The sequence below is a fragment of the Schistocerca piceifrons genome, chromosome 2, assembly GCF_021461385.2.
Source record: "Schistocerca piceifrons isolate TAMUIC-IGC-003096 chromosome 2, iqSchPice1.1, whole genome shotgun sequence".
Classification (NCBI taxonomy): Eukaryota; Metazoa; Arthropoda; class Insecta; order Orthoptera; family Acrididae; genus Schistocerca; species Schistocerca piceifrons.
Genome location: NC_060139.1, coordinates 562,605,057 through 562,625,607, shown reverse-complemented (window position 1 = coordinate 562,625,607; position 20,551 = coordinate 562,605,057). Strand labels below are relative to the sequence as shown.

General features: G+C 40.5%; 1 protein-coding gene across 4 annotated transcripts in view; it reads right to left on the bottom strand.

Annotated features, from left to right (window-relative positions):
- The window catches only part of LOC124777078 (stimulator of interferon genes protein homolog), a 338,173-nt gene that overhangs the window by 298,746 nt on the left and 18,876 nt on the right, over positions 1–20,551 (bottom strand). For all 4 annotated transcript variants that reach the window (XM_047252357.1, XM_047252356.1, XM_047252355.1 and 1 more), the window contains exon 2: positions 2,148–2,172. In XM_047252357.1, coding sequence (XP_047108313.1) covers positions 2,148–2,162 — 15 coding nt within the window. In that variant the 5' untranslated portion in view covers positions 2,163–2,172. The remainder of the gene's footprint in view (positions 1–2,147; positions 2,173–20,551) is intronic.

Below are 20,551 nucleotides of genomic sequence, written 5' to 3'. Positions count from 1 at the left end.
CATTGTTTCTGATGATGAGCTCTGCACTCTAGCCCCAAAGGTTCATTATGTGCTCACCAACTGTCATGTCGTCTTCTGCCACTGGGGTCATTGCTAAAGCAGAATGTATTCTGAAGAGCAAAAAGAATTCTGTAAATGTATGACGTGCCTAAATATTGGGTGCACTCAGTGCCTAAATATTGGGTGCACTCACCAGATGAGAATGATGTATTTGTCAAATTCCAATCACTATATTATTACAGGAAGTTAAATTGAAGGGAAGAATAATATTTATCCAAAAGGCAAGAGTTATTGCTACTTATGGTACATAAACTTTTTTTTTGGGGGGGGGGGGGGGGGGGGAGGGGGGGGGCAGCCTATGGGACCATCTTCCTGTGGTCACATCCTGCTTTCAGAGTCACATTTACATTACACACAGTACCATAAGTTGCCCTCACAAAGTCATACACGCGAACTATCCATTTTTTATTAATCGAATGCATCTCCATGATGATAAAAAGGTATAATCTACCAACATAAACAGTGGGAAGAATAATAAATATGACTTGTTACACTAACATGTATTTTCAGTTGATAAATGAATAACTACGAAAAGAGTATGGAGAAGCAAAGGTAATGTTTCTACCGAGGCAACTTAACGTAAGTGACTTCCAATGGTACTACATAAAGTAACAGGCCCTTCTGAATTATCAGCACAATGTGAAGAATAAAAAATTCACCAATACAATTATCATTATGAAAGATGAAAAACAGTAAATTACAATGCATGAGTGACATTATATTTAGTGAAACTGGACACATATCTAAAGTTTTTGAGTCACTGGGGAAGATAATGGTAAGGTAATGAGTTGGCACAAATAGCAAAATAAATGACAGTGTAAACAAAAATTGAAATCTCATTATTATTATCAAAAGGTTAAGGACTTAATAATCTTTCCAAAGAAATGGGATTTCAAACTGAATACCCAAGGAAAAGGACGCACTATCAACTGATACAAAAAAACTTACAAGGCAAGATGAATTCTAGCACTCCATAAAAGAAGACTAGAATTTCATATTTTATGATGCAATAAACTACCAAAGCTGATAGCTATTATTGTTTATAATATGTGGATTGTGCTGCTAGCTATTATTGTTTATAATATGTGAATTGTGCCGCTTTGTGTACATAGACCAAGCAAATAAATATACAGGTTTCCTCATATAATAAACAAACTGTTAATTGTAACTGGGTACAGCCTTCACTTGCACATGTAAAAATTTCACAATATGAACTTAAACAGGCTATGAAGTATCTAACACCAACCTGAGATACGTTTCCTTTTTACTTTAAAAACATAACATTGAGTTTTTCTATATAATCAGACAGATAGGCAGTGTAAGTATCAAACATGTCAAACATCTACAAAAGGCCACACTCAGAAGCATTTTCATACAGATGCACAATATTATAAAAGTAGTATGATATAGCAAAAAGCTAGAAGCCAGGACAGAAACAACAATGAGAATTTTTAATAAATGTGACTCCATCCTATGTCTGGAGTGTGGGACTTTGGCTGGTTGATCTCCAATAATAAAATACCAACAGACGTTATTTTGGTTTTATTTGTTAGGCAACCAGTTTCAGCATTACATTATGTCATCTTCAGGCCTGCGTATATCAAGTAACCGTAGTGTTAGAAACCAATGCAGCACTGTCAACTGGTAATGTAAAGATTTTTTCCCCATGGGGATGTGCACTCCTTCGACAGCCATCAGCAACACGGCTTTCCGAGGAACACATATGCCCGTGGGAAAAAAATTAGTTGCTTAACAAATAAAACCAAAATAATGGCTGTTGGTATTTTATTATTGGGAGCGTGAATTTTTTGTGATATGCTACTAATAGGTCAAAATAAACTAGATTTGCAATTTCAGATTATTGGTATCGTGCCATAATGTTAAAACACTCCTTCTGAGGAACAGTGTCATTAAAGACATTTTCTGCTGATATCAATCCAAATTTAATGGTAGTTTATTTGTGAAAGCAGTTCTCAATGATGTGGATAACTTTTGTCTTGAAAGAGTTTAAAAACATACTGTGTTTTATTTAACAAGGCCAAAAATGGCAATTCATGTTAGATTAATGAGAGTACTGTTGTTATTACCTGGAATGAGCTCATGTCAGAAGACCTGAAAAGTAAAAACAATACTTCAGATACGGAACAATACAAAATATTCTGATGGGCAAGAACTGAAGACTGAAATGAAATTGTTATCTATTTTATATTGTCTTAAAAATATACGGCAAAATTGTAAATTTATGTGTTTATACTTAATTCCAGTTATAGGTTTACGCCTCAACAGCAACAGAACAAAACATACTATGCAGTCATCCCCACATTTTTGTTATCAGATTCAGGAAAACCATTTTTGAACACCCTGACTGGAACTTACATTTAGTCCTCCTCAACAATATTAAGCTCTTTTTATATAATGAATCACCCCACCTGGCATCTGAAAAAGTTTCTCAAGATACACAACAAAAATCGCATAAAGAACCAGCACCACCATTTTCATCCTTTACCATTTCCAGTTCTTGTGTACTTTTGGTAAGCCCCATCTTACCCAACCTATTCATATTTTTTTTATCTTCTACTGATCTTCAAACTCATTTTAATAATACCTAATTCATTACTCCATAAGCCACTCTAGCTTCCTCTTCAGAAACCATTTCATTCTACTTTTGATTTTATTTTTCTAGCACAATTTGCTGTTTTCTTTTCCTTGATTACCATTCCACAGTAATTTTTTTTCTTTTTTTTTTTAATGCATTGTTTGATTCTTCTGATAAATTTCATCCTTATAGCATTTTATTTGCTTAAATCTTTTTTAATTTGATTGCTTGCTCAATGTGCATCTTGTTAGCCTGTTGTGTTTTATAGAATCAGATTTATCTTATTTAGTGTTTTGTTGTTCCAAAAGGAGTTATCCTCCTTGGTTGTGAAAAGCATGATGTCCATTGCTTCCAATATTCTACTCTATTTCACATATGCTAGTTTGAGACTGCATGCCATTTATGCATTTAAATCCACTTAAATTGTTAACATCGTATAGCGGCGTGCTGATGCTGAGCTAGGCACAACAAAAAGATACTCACAATTAAAGGTTTCGACCATTAAGGTCCTCGTCAACAATAGACACACATACGCACACGCACACACTCTCACGCAAATGCAATTCTCACACATGACTGCAGTCTAAGGCAACTGAAACCACACTGCCTCAGTTGCCTGAGATTGCAATCGTGTGTGAGTTGCATTTGCGTGAGTGTGTGTATATGTGTCAATTGTTAACGAAGGCCTTAATGATTGAAAGCTTTAACTGAGAGAGTCTTTTTGTTGTGCCTACCTGTGACTCGGCATCTCAGCTACATGGTCAGTAGCAACTTTCCTTCTCATAATATTGCTGCATTCCATCCTGGATTTTCCACTGTTTGATTTAATTGTTAACATCAGATATGAATACCTTGATAGTTCCAGAGCCTTAGGATCAGTTAGGCTGGTAAAAATAAATCAGTATCACAGAGACCGATAGGATCTGATATAATTCATAAATACTGGTTGAATTGAGAAATTAGTGCAAACATTGTCCTATATGTACAGAATGTGTCATTTCATTAACAGTCACTCTCTCTATGCTTCCATATTATGAACTATAGTGACAACCATCAAATATCTCAGTGTAACAGCCCAACGAAAATTAAAGTGGGACAATCCTCTAAAAATAGTTACAGGAAAGGTAGACTGAGAGTCACCGGAAGCATTGTAAGAGGATGTAATACACCCACAGAGGTGTATTGCCCATACTAGGTAGGAGTACTGCATTTTATCATGGATTCATTTGGAAAGTGTTAATCCAAATCCAGTGGCTAATGAGACAAGAGGGGCAATGTATATCAAGGAGGGGCTTAAAATCAAAATGTATATATTCCAAAGAGTCAAGCAACATCTTCCTTCCTCAGTAGTAAAACCGGAATATTTTATTCATGGCTTTAATTTTCAGCAACTGTAGTATATATTTTCAGAATAAAATTCAGTTGTCAGTTGCAAATACACTTTTATTACACTTCACCAGGTCTGACAAACTAATTTGTCATCTTCAGAAGCTTAGTATTGGCTTAGCAGATGTCAAAACCTTCTATGTAGAAGCATAATGCCATGATACATCCAGGAATGTACATATTGTATGTGATTATTATAAACAGATTTGCAGTAACTGAACCACAATTATGTATATGTCAAACTGTTGCTCTTGCCCCAAGAAATGTTCCTCACTACTAGCACAACAGCTTACAATATATACAGATGTGATTCAGTTACTGTAAACTGTCAACCTGTGCTTACAATAATCACATACAACTCGTACACTTCTGGACACATCATGGCATTACGTCGCTATGAAGAAAACACTGACATCTGCTCAATGAACACTAAGCTTCTGAAGATGACAAATTTGTTGAAACTGGTAAAGTGTAATAAAAATGTACTTGCAACTGATGAATGAATTTTATTCTGAAAAATAAAATACGAGAAATTAGCCTTCATATGGAAAAATACTTTAGTCATTCTCCCCACTGTAAAAAGCTTTTGCTGTCTGTGTTCTGTTAGTGAGCATAGTTTTTCTACAGCAGTTTCTGGAAATAAACATAGTATAGCTTGAAACTATGTCTACAATTATGTTTCACGCATGTCAATGTTTAAAAAGTATAACCATTCAAATGGATATTTTTGGAAGTAGCAAAGGATGGAGGCAAAGAAACCTTAACTTTTATCCATACAAGAATAGAAATAACACAATACATGTTACTAGTTTAATATTTTCTGTCTTGCTAGGATGTCACAGCATGTTCAAATACACTTTTGAATTTATCTACACTGATTACATCTATGATTGCCTACTGATGCTACTCTATTGAAAAAGAACAAATATGCACCCTGACGAGTTAGTACGAAGTGAGCTACTACTACGATATTGCAATGAAATGACGTGGATGTAAACTAAATACTAATTTTCTCAAAAAAGGTAAAACTTGATCCCGGTGCAGCAATGAGCAATATCATAATATTATTCTTGGATCTGCAGCTGGATTGTGGAGTCGTCTTTACAGAATATTTCCACAATCCAACTGGCCAACATCTTGAAGTGAGTAAGTTGTTGCACAAACTTGTCGGCACTGAATTCAGACTGTGAGTGGCAGCTCTTTTATACACCACAGGTCAACACAGCATTTGCAAGAAATTGTCGTAACTACCCTCTGGTAGATGAGAACATATAGCGCCCCAGTGGTGGAGGCTGGTGAAATCAATAAATCACTATTCCGATGGCTGACAAAATAGGGTTCCAAATCTTACTTAAAGGGTAATCCTTGTCTCTGTTTATGAGACTGTCAGACAGTCAAATTTCAATGGATTCTTTTAAGACATAGTCCCAGTACTGAGACACAAGGGCAATCATTTGTGTTTCTTCATACTACATTTTATGTCCCTTGGTAAGACAGTGCTCTGCTATTGCAGATTTCTCAGGCTGAAACAAATGTGTGTGGCATTGCTGCTCAACACATTGGCCCCGAATAATACGAACTGTTTGACCAATATAAGCTTCCCAATAATGGCAGAGTATTTTCTACACACCAAGCTTCCTCAGTTCCAAGTAATCCTCTACTGAGCCAAGGGACACTCTTAATCTTGGCTAGCAGATGAAAAACACTTTTGATTTCATATCTTTTAAAAATTCTTCCTATTTTTGAAGATATACTCCCAGCAAAAGGGTAGATAACTACCAATTTACAAGTGTCTTCTGAAAGTTCCTCCTATGGTCCAAACAGGAACACACAACAGATCTGTTTGTCCACATAGCCATTCTGCTTGAACACAACTTTTAAGATGATCAAGCTGTTGTTTCAGGCTTTCCGCATCTGAAATGCGTAAGCTCTCCTTGCCAATGTTTGCAGGACCCCCGTGTATTGGAACAATTGAAGTCAGCTTGATGCATGTATGTGTGAGTGGGCTTTCAATGAACACTGTGTCCCAATTGTTATAGCTGCAAATCATTGTCAAGTGGTGCACAGCAGAGAATGAAGACGCGAAGCTGCCTGGTGGGTGAGCTGCTCGAGGTATCACCAACAATGAACAGACAGGGCAAACGAGCAAATAGGGGACAACAGACACTACAACCAACAAGAACACAACACGAGGCAAGCAAGCAAGAACTGAGGGAATAAACATGGTGAGACGACAACATAGGAACACTCCAAACAATGTCAGTATGTATGTCAACACATGGAACTGGAGCGCACTATGGCCGAGATGCACATGCGAACTATGAGGAGTAACAGACTGCCGGAGTAGCCACGGGTGTACGAGGCCGGAGTCAGTTATGGTGGTGGCGCTCAAGCCCCTTCTGTGTCTGTACCGATGTCACATGCCACCCACGGGTCACGACTACTGTGGCAGAGTCCAAGCAGCTTTGCCCCCATATGAGCAGGCCCACATGGCCGTTCCCGGGGTGTAGCACTGAGAGGGTTGGAAGCAGGGCTCAGAAGGCAATGGCACCAGAAAATGGAGCAGGGTCTGTGGTTGCCACCCATGGAGAAGTTCGGCCACACTATGACCATCAATCAGCATGGTGCGATAAGTGCTCAGGAATAAGGTGAGGGCCGATGTAGTGGCAGAGGATTCTACAGCTTTTATCAGCTGTTGTTTAAACATCCTGACCAGTTGTTCTGCTGTGCCATTGAAGGACACATGGATCAGATGGGGTGCGGATGTGTTTGAATCGTTGGCCTCACACAATGCGTGGAAGGAGGCTGCCTTGAATTGGGGGCTATTATCAGAGGCCAAGGTATGAGGCAGGCCTTCGATGGCGAGAACCTGAGCCAAGGCCGTGAGTTTGGCATCAGTCATGGTGGACGCCATGTGCACCATGTACAGGTATCTAGAGTAACCACATCATTCCCCAGAACGGGCCCGGAAAATTGAGATGGATGCTGTCCCAGGGCTGACGAGGCATGGGACAGGGTGCAAATGATTGCAGCACTCCTTATCAGCACGATTGCGCAACCGGAAGTGAATTATTCTGCAACACGGGTCTAGTAAAACTAGGACCCGTGTTGGCACCCCGCAGCGCCAGAGACTAAGTCCGAATCAAGGTCACGCGCAGTGAGACGCGTACAGCAACAAATAACGTATTATATACGACATGAATTGCCACTAACTAGCGCTAGCGTCTAGCGCTGTATTTTAGAATTGACGTTGATGAAATGAGTATGGTGATTGGTATAGTGATTGATTGTGTCGCAGAGCGACTGGCGCTCAGACCGGAAGCGCAGCTGGACCCCTGCAGCACTCCTTATCAGCGCGATTGCGCAACCGGAAGTGAATTATTCTGCAACACGGGTCTAGTAAAACTAGGACCCGTGTTGGCACCCCGCAGCGCCAGAGACTAAGTCCGAATCAAGGACAAGCCATTGATGCCAAGCCAATAAACATGCCGACAAGCCAGTGCTTTCAAACAGGACATCCCCCAGTGTCTGTGGTGTAGCAAGCATAGGATGGTTTGTGCAAATCAGGTGGGATGTCCTGCCTCTGCGGCCAACAGAAGAACACCCACCACAACCAAGAGCCTGTGTGAGAGGTGCTGCCAGGGGCTGAATTCAGTTTTCAACCAGCGAGTCAGGTAGTTGGGCCAACCATGGGTCATGTAGCAGAGAACCTGCTGCAGAATGGGGTCCTGGTGTGTGACAAAGGTGACCTGTGCAGCCGTGACGGCAAATCTGTTCAGTGTATCTTGGCAGGCCATATCAATGTGAAAGCAGAGGACTTTCTGCTGGTTGAACTCAGGATCAGTGCCCAAGGGGAGACATGACAAGGCATCTGCATTGGAGTGTTGAGAGATGGGCTTGTATGGGATAACGTAAGTGTAATTGCATAAGAACAGTGCCCAGCACTGGAGATGTTAAGCAGTTCACTCTGGGAGGCGTGTGTGTGTGCCGAATAGGGTAACCAAATGCTTGTGATCAGTGAGGCGAGAGAACTTCATGCTAAACAGGTAGGTGGGAAACTTTTGAATGGCAAACACAATCGCCAAACCCTCTTTCTCAATCTGAGAATAGTTCCTCCGTGCTGGGGATAGCATCTTGGACGCATTCACAAAGGGCTGTTCTGAGCCATCCTCATTCCTGTGAGCCAGGACTGCCCCAATACCATAGGCCGAAGCATCAGCTGCCACAACCAAGGGGCAGTCCAGAGAGAAGGGAGTCAGGCAAGGGGCGGACTTGAGCATAGTTTTCAAGTGGAGAAAAGCCTGATCACAGACAGGAGTCCAGTTGAAAAGCACCCATTGTGATGCAATTGACTGAGGGGCTGTGCAACATCAGCAGCCTGGGGTAAAAACTTTAAGTTGTAGTTATCCTTGCCCAAAAAAACCTGGAGGTCAGATAAATCCTTATTGTGGGGAAGGGAATTGGTGGCCACAACATTGCGATCTGACAGACGAACACCATCTGTACTGACCCAGTGCCCCAGGTATTTGACTTCCAGTTGAAAGAAACTACACTTTTTCAAGCTGACAGCATAAGCCAGCAAACTGCAGAGCATGAAATAAGGTACAGAGGTTTTGCAAATGCTCATGGCATGTATGGCCAGTGACCTAGATGTCATCAAGATAATTGACACAAGCTGGGATGGGATGTGTGAGCTGCTCCAGGTACTTCTGGAAAATAGCCAGCACCGAGAAAATACCAAATAGAAGGTGCTTGTATTTATATAATCCGAAAGGCGTGTTGATGACAATGCTGTTCTGGGATTCCTCATCTAAGGATAATTGGTGGTAAGCCACTGCCAGGTTAATTTTAGAGAAGTACTTGCCATGCACAAGTCTGGTGAGAAGGTCTTCCTGCCGGGGAATGGGTCACGTTTCAACCAGGGACTGTGCATTGGTTGTAACTCTGAAATCCGCACATAAGTGAAGGGAGCCATTGGGTTTCTTGATCACCACTAATGAGGTCACCCAAACACTCGCTTTCACAGACTCAATGGCACCAACAGCCTGCAGTCCACTGAGCTCTTGCGTGACTGCTGGACGCAAGACCAATGGAATGAGGCAAGCCTGGAAGAATCGTGGCTGAGCATCTAGGCGGAGAGCAATGTGTGCCTGGAAGTCTGAAGCACACCCTAAGTCAAACTGAAACAAAGAGGCAAAGGCGGAGCACAGATCGTTGAGGCCCTGGAATGGGATGACAGTATAAATGACTGTAACTTTGTCAGAAATTGAAAAGCCAAGCATCAAGTCCAAAAATGATTGAAGCCGAGGGACGGTCAACCACCAGTAGGGTCAGGAACCAGGGAACATGTTTATAGGTGACCGGGACCGTGAACCACCTATGGAGGGGGATAGTCTGTCACCATACACGACCAACCGCCCAGAGGTGGGAACCCATGCATGTATACATCGCTAGACTGATTGAGCAGACTGTGGCCCCTATATCGACCTGGAAATGAACATCCACGTTAAAAATGCGGAGCATGAGGAACAACTTCTGCATCTATGGGGCATCCAGTGGGATGACTGATTGCAGTGTGTGCACGGTATCCTGATGCCCCGTGGGTGATGGGTGGGAGTGGATTGAGCAGCTCCAACAGACAGATCGGAGATGGCCGTCTTTCTGACAGCGCATACACATCTTCCAGCGATGGGGACTCCGGTGGCTCCAAAGCCACAGACGTCGGAGGAGGAGGAGTCTCGATGACTTTGCTCTCTGTGGGCAGTACCACGCTGATAGCGCGAGGGAGGCACCCACAAGGAGAACACTATTGCTGCCACTTGTGGCCTCACCATGAGACGCTCATTCACCACTTGTATGATTTCAAAGGAGTGGGCTACGCACAGAATGTCTTCCAGTGAGGGGTATCAAGTTTCAATGGAGCCATGCGGACCTCTGGATCGGGTGCCAGGTGAACAACAACATCACGAATCAAGGAGCCCACATGTAATGTCTTGCAACGCCAATTGGTACAAGTAAAGTCGCTTTAGTGGCTGAGACCCTGCAAGTCTGTGATCCCAGAACATTATGGCTGACCAGGCTGCTTATGGTACTGGTGGAACTCAAGCCGAGATGCCATGACATGGTAGTGCTGGGAATAGCAGTTAGCAGCACACATGTCTCATTAATGGAGAGAGCTACGGGGTCTGAAAATGGTGCCAATTTACGGAGCAGAAAGAACATGTCTAGCGATGCTCAGGACAAGAATAACAAGTACTATAGAGCCATCCGTGATCTAAAATGCTGTGAAATGTTGTTTCAGATGATGCAAGTATACGATAAGTGTCGTTTAAGGGTGGAAATGATGGTAGACATGGGGAAGCATCAGAAACCAGGACACCTGGGAGCTGGTGTGGTAGGATGTCCCATGTCGTGACTTTGTCCATTAGCAACTGCAAGGATTGCTGCAAGATGTCTAACTGGTGCTGCTGCTGCTGCTACTGCTGCATGAGCTGCTACTGTTGCTCCAGGAGACGGACTAATTCAGCCCCCATGCTACCAAACCATGTACCTTGTCGCCAATGTTATAGCCACAAGTGACCAGCAACTGGTGTATAGCAGAGAATGGAGACATGAAGCCACTAGGTGGGGGAGCCGTTGGAGGTATTGCTATCAACGAACAGACAGGACAGTTGAACATATATGGGATGACAGACACTACGACCGACAAGGACACAACACGAGGCAAGCAAGGAAGAACTGAGGGGATTAACACAGCATGACAACAATGCAAGAACACTCCAAACAAATGACAGTATGAATCTCAACACAAAGAACTGGAACGCAGTACGGCCGAGATGCACACGCCAACTATGGCGAGTACCAGACTGGCAGGATAGTGCCAAGCACCTGCCTAAATACATGACTGCAGGAAATGTGATTGGCCGCATACTTCACGTGGTACAGAGAGTGGCGCACTCGCACAGAGAGGCTCGTGGCACAGGCATGCACTGCAGCACAGAGACCCTTAGTGGGTATCAAGGTCCATACCCTCTGGCGTGCATTCAACTTCCACGCCTTCTGACACCAGACCAATGCCCCAACACCCTTTCTGTAACCCAAGACATATAGAAACGGAAGCTTTCAGTCTCTTTCAGCCTCTCCTGTGAACTTGATGCTGGGATGAAGGCAGCTAAAATGACCTAGAAAATGATTAAGAGCATCTCTCCCACATGGCCATACCACAAACGTATGATTGACATATCTCCAAAAACAGGTAGATGTTAAAAACCCTGTCCTCAACACTGTGTCTTCAAAATCTTCCATAAATAAATTGGTAACTATTCGGGATAATGGTCTCCACATAGCCATGCTGTCAGTTGTGGACAACATCAAAGCTGACAAGCAAATCTGAGAAACCAAGACACAAGGACTTCAATTGCTGAATGGAAACCATAGAATTGGAAATATGATGTACACGATTTCTGAGATAAAGACAAAGAACAGATGCTAAGTACTTGGCCAAATTGTAAGTAGGTGCACTCAAATAACTACTTTGGGTAGACCATATAATCTCAGTGGAATAGCTGTGCCGCAACAAATTTTATTAAGCACACTGTTAGGTAATGAACTCCTCATGAGCAGTGAAAGAGCCTTCCATTTTATGAATTCAGTTACGCCATTTTGCAATCTACAGTATGCTGAGTCCTGAAGTAAATTACCCATTTTCCCAGATAATCAACATGTGAAAGAAGATCTGTGGCATTGCCTTTGTTCACTGGTAGAATTATTAAATCCTAGTCATCTCTAATGGACTGGACTGCTGCCCTTTCAAGAGAGGCGACGTTAATCCGCAGGGGCAGTGCCCAAGACAATGTATGTGAGACCTCTTACATAATTTCTTCAGTTTGCTGGTCAGGAATGCTGGGCACAGCTTGTTCAAATTCAGTGATGGGAATGTTGTCCAGTTCTTTACTTGTGAAGTTAATCACAGTCCATTGACAGGTTTTATCATCTGATTTTGTGGGTCGAGAACAACACTGCTGAAACTCTGAAGACTGCTTAGTGACAGCACTCCTGGGCACCAAGTATGATAGGGGCCAAGACGAACAATCCACTCATTCCCAGGATACAGGCAACAGCAGTGACAGAACTTCCAAGTGCAAGTAAAATGATATGGGATTCAGTTGTCTGCAAGTAAAACAAATGCACTCCCTTACTAAGACAAAACTAACATGTTCTTAATGTTGTTGACCATTTTCGTATCAATACAATGAACAAATCTTGAAAATTTAGGTGTAATAGCTTTATTGCGGCATCTCAACAAAAAAAGCAAGGGCATTCAGCAGTTCCCCTTCTCCTTAAGAAGTTTACCAAATGTCCTTACAAGTTCAACCATACCCTCCCTGTAGAGGTTTCTGATGTGACTATGGTGACTTTCCAGGCATAATAACTGATAATATTCTTCTTCTCGGGTCTGTAACCAGATCATGAAGTCATCTTGACACAATATTTCTACAGTCCACCTGGGTGCCACCTTCAGGTGAGTAAGCTGTTGCACAAACTTGCTGGAACTGAATTCAGATCGCGAGTGGTGGTACCTTCAAAGACTGTGGAAGGCCAACAGTGCGTGCACAAAAAATCGTCATAACTGCCCTCTAGCCAAGTTAAAATACAGTGACCCAGTGGTGGAAGCTGGCGAAATTGGTAAATCATTATCAAACACTATTATGATGGCTGAATCAAAGACCTTTGTTTTTTAACATCTGATAAAACAAGGTTTCAAATCTTGCTTAAAGGGTAACCCTTGTCTCTCTTTGTAAGATTGTCAGATAGTTCAATTTCAATGGATTCTTTCAAAACAGTCCCAACAGGGAGACCCAATGGTGTAAAACATTGTATGAAGGGTCACAAATGATTGACCAGGGTCTCACTATTGGGGCTGAGTTTTAAAAGAATCCATTGAAATTCATCTATCTGACAATCTTATAAAGAGACAAGGGTTACTCTTTAAGTAAGATTTCGAACCCAGTTTTATCATACATTAAGAAAAAACAATCCTTGATTCATCCATCTGAATTTTGATAGTGATTTATCAACTTCACCAGCTCCTACCACTGTGGCATTAAATTTTCACTTGCACTAGAGGGCAGTTACAATGATTTCTTGTGCACGTGCTACTGGCCTTCTGCACATATAAAGGACTCACCGTTCTCTGTCTGAACTCACTTCCAGTGAGTTCATGTGACAACTTACTCACCTGAAGGTGGCAACCAGGCGGACCACAGAAATTGTGTGCCAAGATGATTTCATGATCCGACTACAGATGCAAAAAGAATATTATCAGTTGTAACACTTGGAAAGCTACTTCGTCACAATGAGCAATACGTCTGAGCCAGTGAATAGTGTCGGTGTCTTGTGCACAAATTCTTCTTCTTTAAAGGTTAGTTAAATTTTAAATACATTTTAGCATCCTGATTGTTGAGTAACTTAAGCTTTCCTTATTGTATTGTTTATTTTTGTAATGTATCATTCATATCACATATGTATTTAAGGATTAAAATTTACACTCTAAATATTGATAAATTTTCTTATAAAACAGTTTTTTTCCGACCAGTTATCTGGCTTGCTATTTATGAACTTTAAAATCAATATATCACACAGCTTAAACACCGTTTATGCTCTGTTAGATATAAATATTAGATTTTATTATTTGGTACACATTTGCACACTGAGACAATAGCTGTTCGAAACTTTCCAGAAACAAAATCTACTGCAGCAATACAAAGTTTTCTAGGTCTAATACAGTGCTTTTGGAAGTTTATCTCAAATTACTCTGCAACTTCCAAACGTCTCAGCAATTTACTGAGGAATAATCGAGAATATAAGTTTGAAGAAGAGCTGGGCAAGCAATGAAGATGCTCAAAGATATCATTTCATCAGATCCAGTTTTAAAAAATCTACAGCCAAAAATGCAAAAAACTGAATTACGCAGACACAAGCAAAGAAGGTTTTGGAGCTGTGTTATAACAAAAATCTCCACATGATGACAAGTTCTATCCAGTCTTGTACGTGAGTAAAACACCACCACATCAAGGGAAAAAATACAGTAGCTATGAGCTTGAAGTTTTAATTATTGTTAATGCCTGAAGGAAATTCTGGGTATATTTACTAGAAACACATTTTAAAATTGTAACAAAGTGTGCTGCATTCCAAAAGACTATGGATAAGAAGAACTTGTTACCAGGAATAGCAAGATGGGCTTTAGTCTTAAAAGAGTATTCCTACACAATCGAACACCAACCTGATTCTAGAATGAAACATGTAAACGTATGAAGTTGTCGTGTGAACATACCATTTGCTTTTGCAGATAGTTTAATAGCTAGAATCAGGAAAGCTCAAGAGAAAGATGGTGGTTTGGCACCAATCAACAGCATTCTCAGAGAATTGCCTTATGAAATCTTTTTAATGGGAGATGGAATTCTTTTCAACATATATGATGGAAAAGAGACTTCACTGGTTCCATGCACTATGCAATGTGAAATCATAAAGCTTGCGCATGAGAAAGGTCATTACACAGTTAAACAAACTGAGTATGAACTAAATCAAAATTATTGTGTGCCAGATTTGAATTACAAGGTGAAAAGAGTGGTCTCCAATTGTGTAAAATGTTTAATTGTGAATAAGAAACCAGGAAAGAAGAAAGGTTTCGTACATTTCATATTCAAAGAAAGTGAGCCATTATATACTTATCAAGCAGCTCATATTGATATTGGGAATCAAGTCCAAGTTATTGTTGATACAGAGGCTTGTTTACTTCTCAAGAATTCAAGGAGTGCTGCATTACAGAGGGAACTGAACATATTTTAGTTATGACAGCATGCTCTAGAGCCAATGGAGACACTTAGAGGATCAATTCTATTTTGGTTAAAATCGCTGCTAAGCTTAGAATTAATAGCCCTTGTGCATGGTATAGTAATACCACCAGTTCAGCTTGCCACAAATTCAATATATCACAGAATTATTGGGAAAACACCATCTAAACTTCTGATAGGAGTCTGATTGTCGATACTAAACAAACCAGGTGCTACTGGCTACAAATCACAGACATCTGCTGCTTGGATTCACAAAATTCAGTTCCTACATGTGGCTGGCATATTTGGTGAATACAGCTAGCTTCTCCTGTGTGGAGGAAGCCAAGCTAGTGTTTGTGGTATCATCTGAAGAACAGATCGCAGTCCTCCAGTGTGGAGCCAAGTGGAAAGTTTGAACCAGATGCTCAAATGATTCCATGACAATCAGGGATGTGAATTTCTTTGTCTCCACAATCAATTGGGGAATTTAGAACACCCTCAACCCCTTTAATTGGCCAGGTGAGCACTACATGTAGGAAGCCGATACAATAACAGAATGCATGCAGCATTCATATGCAAAGGAGTTCTTTCTTTTCTTCTTCTTCTTCTTCTTCTTCTTCTTCTTCTTCTTCTTGAGAGATAGATAGATAGAGGGGGAGAGGGGGAGAGAGAGAGAGAGAGAGAGAGAGAGAGAGAGAGAGAGAGAGAGAGAGCCCTCTACAGGCGTGAAGGTGCTAGCATTGAGCATTACAGATCACAAAAAGAAAAAATAGTGTCAGTTACTCCTGGGTCTTGTACAGAAAGGCCCCAGAAACTGTTTTGCAAATTAATGGTAATAACATCCACCTGCATTTAATAGTGACAAAATCTTAAATCCCAATCACTGTGTTTTTCAGAAAAATAGGCTGGATGCCACTGGTGAAGGTGTGTTTACAGCAGTAAATAACATGATAATATCTAGTAAGATCAGAACAGGAGGTGAAGATAAGTTTAAGAGGTGGATCAATCATAGTAAGCAGGAGCTTTTACAGAGCCTCTGCTTCAGGAGCTATAGTGGTGGAACGTTACAGGGAGTACTCGCAAAAGGCTCCATGAATATTTCTTGATCAAATTGTAATATTACGGGGAGATTTGATTTACCGGCAATATGATGGGAAACCATAACATTATGGCAGGTGGTAAGGACAGAGATTTCTGTGATATAGTTCAAAATGTATTATCTAAAAATTACCTCGAACAGTCAGTCACAGAACTGAGTCATCAGGATAACATCTTAAATCTCCTAGTTACGAACAGACCCAAGCTTTTTGAATCAGATTAGGAAATCAGTTCTCATAAGGTTGTTTCTGCATGTTAAAAGAAAGGCAGTACAATATTTCTGCATATTACTTGTGGCAAGAAACAGATCTCAGATCAGCTAAGCTGCCAATATCAATAATTTGTATCTAAGACTAAAATAGCAAGTATAAATGGACAAAATTCATGACTATTGTGCAACAGATGTTATACAAGGTGTCAGGAGGAATGGTCAGTACTGAGGGACAAGTGATTTTAATCAAAAACTTCATATGGACTTTTGGCTTACGCCAATGGTTTCCAAGATAGAACACATCTAATGTACATTGTTATTTATTTTCTGTATTATTCAATACACTATTGGGCTTACATATGTGCAACAGTTAGTAAACATTAAAACATGCATTTTACACAGTATGAATAGAAAAATATGTGTTTTTAATGCATTCACCTCTACTCATCATCATACATACCACATTAAGTTCACAATAGCTGTTTCAATATCTCACATCAATCTCAACGCATTTGTGCACTCTTGAAAAAACACATTGCGTTGTTTGTCCAAGTGCCTCTGTGCTTTCCCTAGTGAGTGCAGCAGCAGCATACTTTACCCAAAAACAAGTGTACATTAAATGAGTTCTATCTCTGACAAATGTAAGGATGTAGAGGCATATATCACTAGTGGGTAAGATAGATACTGCCTACAGGAAAATTAAAGAGACCTCTGCAGAAAAGATAACCGCTTGTATGAATATCAAGAGCTCAGGTGGAAAACCAGTTCTAAGCAAAGAAGGGAAAGCAGAAAGGTGGAAGGAGTATATAGAGGTTCTAACAATGGTGATGTACTTGAGGGCAATATTACGGATATGGAAGAGGACGTAGATGACGATGACTCGATGACTGTGTGATGAATTTGACGGAACACTGACAAATGTAAGTCGAAACAAGGCCCCGGGAGTAGACAATATTCCATTAGAACTACTGATAGCTCTGACAAAACTCTACCATCTGGTAAGCAAGATCTGAAATACCCTCAGACTTTAAGAAGAATATGTGAGGCAATACTCACCCTACGATTTATCTTACAGGATAGATTAAGGAAATGGAAACCTACATTTCTAGCATTTGTAGACTTAGAGGAAGCTTCTTACAATGTTGACTGGAACACTCTCTTTCAAATTTTGAAACTGGCACAGGTAAAATACAGGGAGCGATGGGCCATCTACATTTTTTACAGAAACCAGATGACAGTTTTACGAGTCGAGGGGCATGAAAGAGAAGCAGTGGTCAGGAAGGGAGTGAGACAAGGTTGTAGCCTATCCCCGATGTTATTCAATCTGTATATTGAGCAAACAGTAAAGGAAACAAAAGAAGAATTTGGAATAGCAATTAAAATTCAAGGAGGAGAAATAAAAACTTTGAAGTTTGCCGATGACATTGTAATTCTTTCAGAGACAGCAAAAGACCTGGAAGAGCAGTTGAGCAGAATGGACAGTGTCTTGAGAGGAGGATATAAGATGAACATCAACAAAACTAAAAAGAGGATAATGGAATATAGTCAAATTAAATCAGGTGATGCTGAGGGAAATAGATTATGAAATCAGACACTTAAAGAAGTAGATAAGTTTTGCTCTTTGGGGAGCAAAATAACTGATGATGGTCGAAGTTGACATGATATAAAATGTAGACTGGCAATGGCAACGAAAGCGTTTCTGAAGAAGAGAAATTTGTTAACATTGAGTATAGATTTAAGTGTTAGGAAGTCGTTTCTGAAAGTATTTGTATGGAGTATAGCCATGTATGGAAGAGAAACATGGACGATAAATAGTTTAGACAAGAAGAGAATAGAAGCTTTCAAAATGTGGTGCTACAGAAGAATGCTGAAAATTAAATGGGTAGATCATGTAACTAATAAGAAGGTACTAAACAGAATTGGAGAGAAGAGAAATGTTTGGCGCAACTTGACTAGAAGAAGGGATCGGTTGGTAGGACATGTTCCGAGGCATCAGGGGATCACCAATTTAGTATTGGAGGGCAGTGCGAAGGGTAAAAATTGTAGGAGGAGACCAAGAGTTGAATACACTAAGTGGATTAAGAAGGATGTAGGTTGCAGTAGTTACTTGGAGATGAAGAATCTTGCACAGCATAGAGTAGCATGGAGAGCTGCATCAAACCAGTCTTTGAACTGAAGACCACAACAACAACATCTCTGAAACCACTCAGAATACCAGATGAAGGTTTTTGCTTCAGATGAGCAATCCTGTCATATCACTGAACACTGACCATTCCTCCCGGGACATCCTACACAAGTAAGTGACAAGTAAATTTGTGAGGAATGGTAAAGACCTGTCATGGTTTAACAGCCGTGTCAGAAAGTCACTTCAAAAACGGAAAGGACTTTTCAAAAATGCCCAAATGCATGAAGTGTTCAATGAAAGTGAAGGTAAAATTCTATCTACTAAACTGACAGAAAATGAATCACATCTATCTATTCCCTCTCTTAATGGCCACTGAGGCAGTGTAATTAAGGGTTACAGACTAAATTCCATTGCCAGAAACTGTTTCACTGAGGGTGATAGTACTACACTTACTCCTCTCAACTGCAGCACAAACAACAAAATGATATATGAAAATGACTGCAGAGCTGAAAATCAACTAAATTGACTCAGCAACAATAAAGGTGACAGGACCCAATGAAATAACTATACGTCCTACATGGAGAATGTGAAAGAACTTGCTCAATAGAGAAATGAAGTATTCCAAAGGATTGGAAAAGTGTCCAGACCGTTAATCTTTTCACAAATTCATCAAAAGTAAGTATAAAACTATAAGCATATATTGCTACTGTCAATATGTTGCAAAATTTTGCAGTACACCTTATGCTTGCGTATTAAAGAAATTTTTGGAGACTGAAAATTTCCATTGTATGTCAACACAGATTCCACAAATAGTGAACTTCTGACACCCAGTTTTCTCTGTTCATCCACGAGACCCAGAAGCCATTAGATACCAGTGCCCAAGCTGATGCTATGTTTTTTGAATTTCAGAATCTTGTGTGGTTCTGCACCAAACAAAAAATGAGCACAGGGTATCAGACCTACTCTGAGACTGGATTTGACAGTTTCTAAGAATCGTGATGTTCTTAATGGAGAAAAACGTTCAGACTTAAAAGTAGCTTCAGGAATATCAGAAGGCATGTTATAGCACTGTTACATAGGCATCTGCAAGGAAGAAGTGCAAAATCATACCAAAATCTTCAACTTGATTCTTAACATTTAACACCTGATACTGGTTATTAGCTATTGTGAGTTGTATTCCAAATTTAGCCATAGTATATAATGCATTGGTGAAATAATCTTCTCTGACAGCAACACCTGCATACCAAAAAATGGTAAGGTTGGATAAAAAATAGCACCAAACGGAAGTGAAAAGAATTCACTTAGAATATAATGTTTGTGTCACCTTTTTTTTTACTATCTGTCTATTCTCTTCACTGACAGTGTGCATGAACCCACAGATCTTATTAATCTGTGTTTAAAGTCTTTTTACCAAACTTTGTTCACAAGGTGGTTAATTCAAATATCAGGCCTTTTACTTTTAAACTTTTATTTTTGTGAAGAGGACTATGTTAGTGAACAAAATGTAAGGTTTTATTAATTTACTTACTGACTAGCTTCCATTAACCAATGAGGCAGAGCAAGCTGAAGGAACAAAGGGTCCACATACCGAGCTTAGCTTCATGGTGCCTTTCTCCGAAGCTAGCAGGTGGAGGGATAGTAGCTAGAGAGAAGAATACTCTACTTTCTTGACCACGATACCCACTGCGATAGACAATGTCACCCTGTGTCCCAAAATAGTGTCATCAATTTCTCCTTATTATGGAACCACTGTCATGGAAAATGAAATTACGGGTGTGCTGCAAAAGATCATCCCATTGCAGTAGATTTTACACACGGTATTAAATGTTAAAAAATATGGAACAGAAATGAATGTGACAAATGGTCAGGGGTGCTACACAAGTGACTGTGCAGACAGACAAATGTGTAATTAACCCGGGGTTGCCAATACGAGTCACGTGTGCCATGGCTCCGCTAATCACCACCCTAAACCTCTCACCTACAAATGGAGCAAGCAAAGCAAACAGCTGAAGCTCACTGCAGTTAGACTTCACTACTAATGAATGACAGCACTGCTTGTGAAGTTGCTTTCTTTACAGGTCATACCTTCACAGTTTCTTGGTTAGCTGGGACCAATAGTCCACAACTGCCTGCGTGAGTTCACATACCAGCCAAGCCTGCATTTCCATATTTCTGTTTTCTGATGTAATTTTCAACAAAATTCAGATGACACTAACTCAATGAGAAAAATTCTCTCCTTTCTA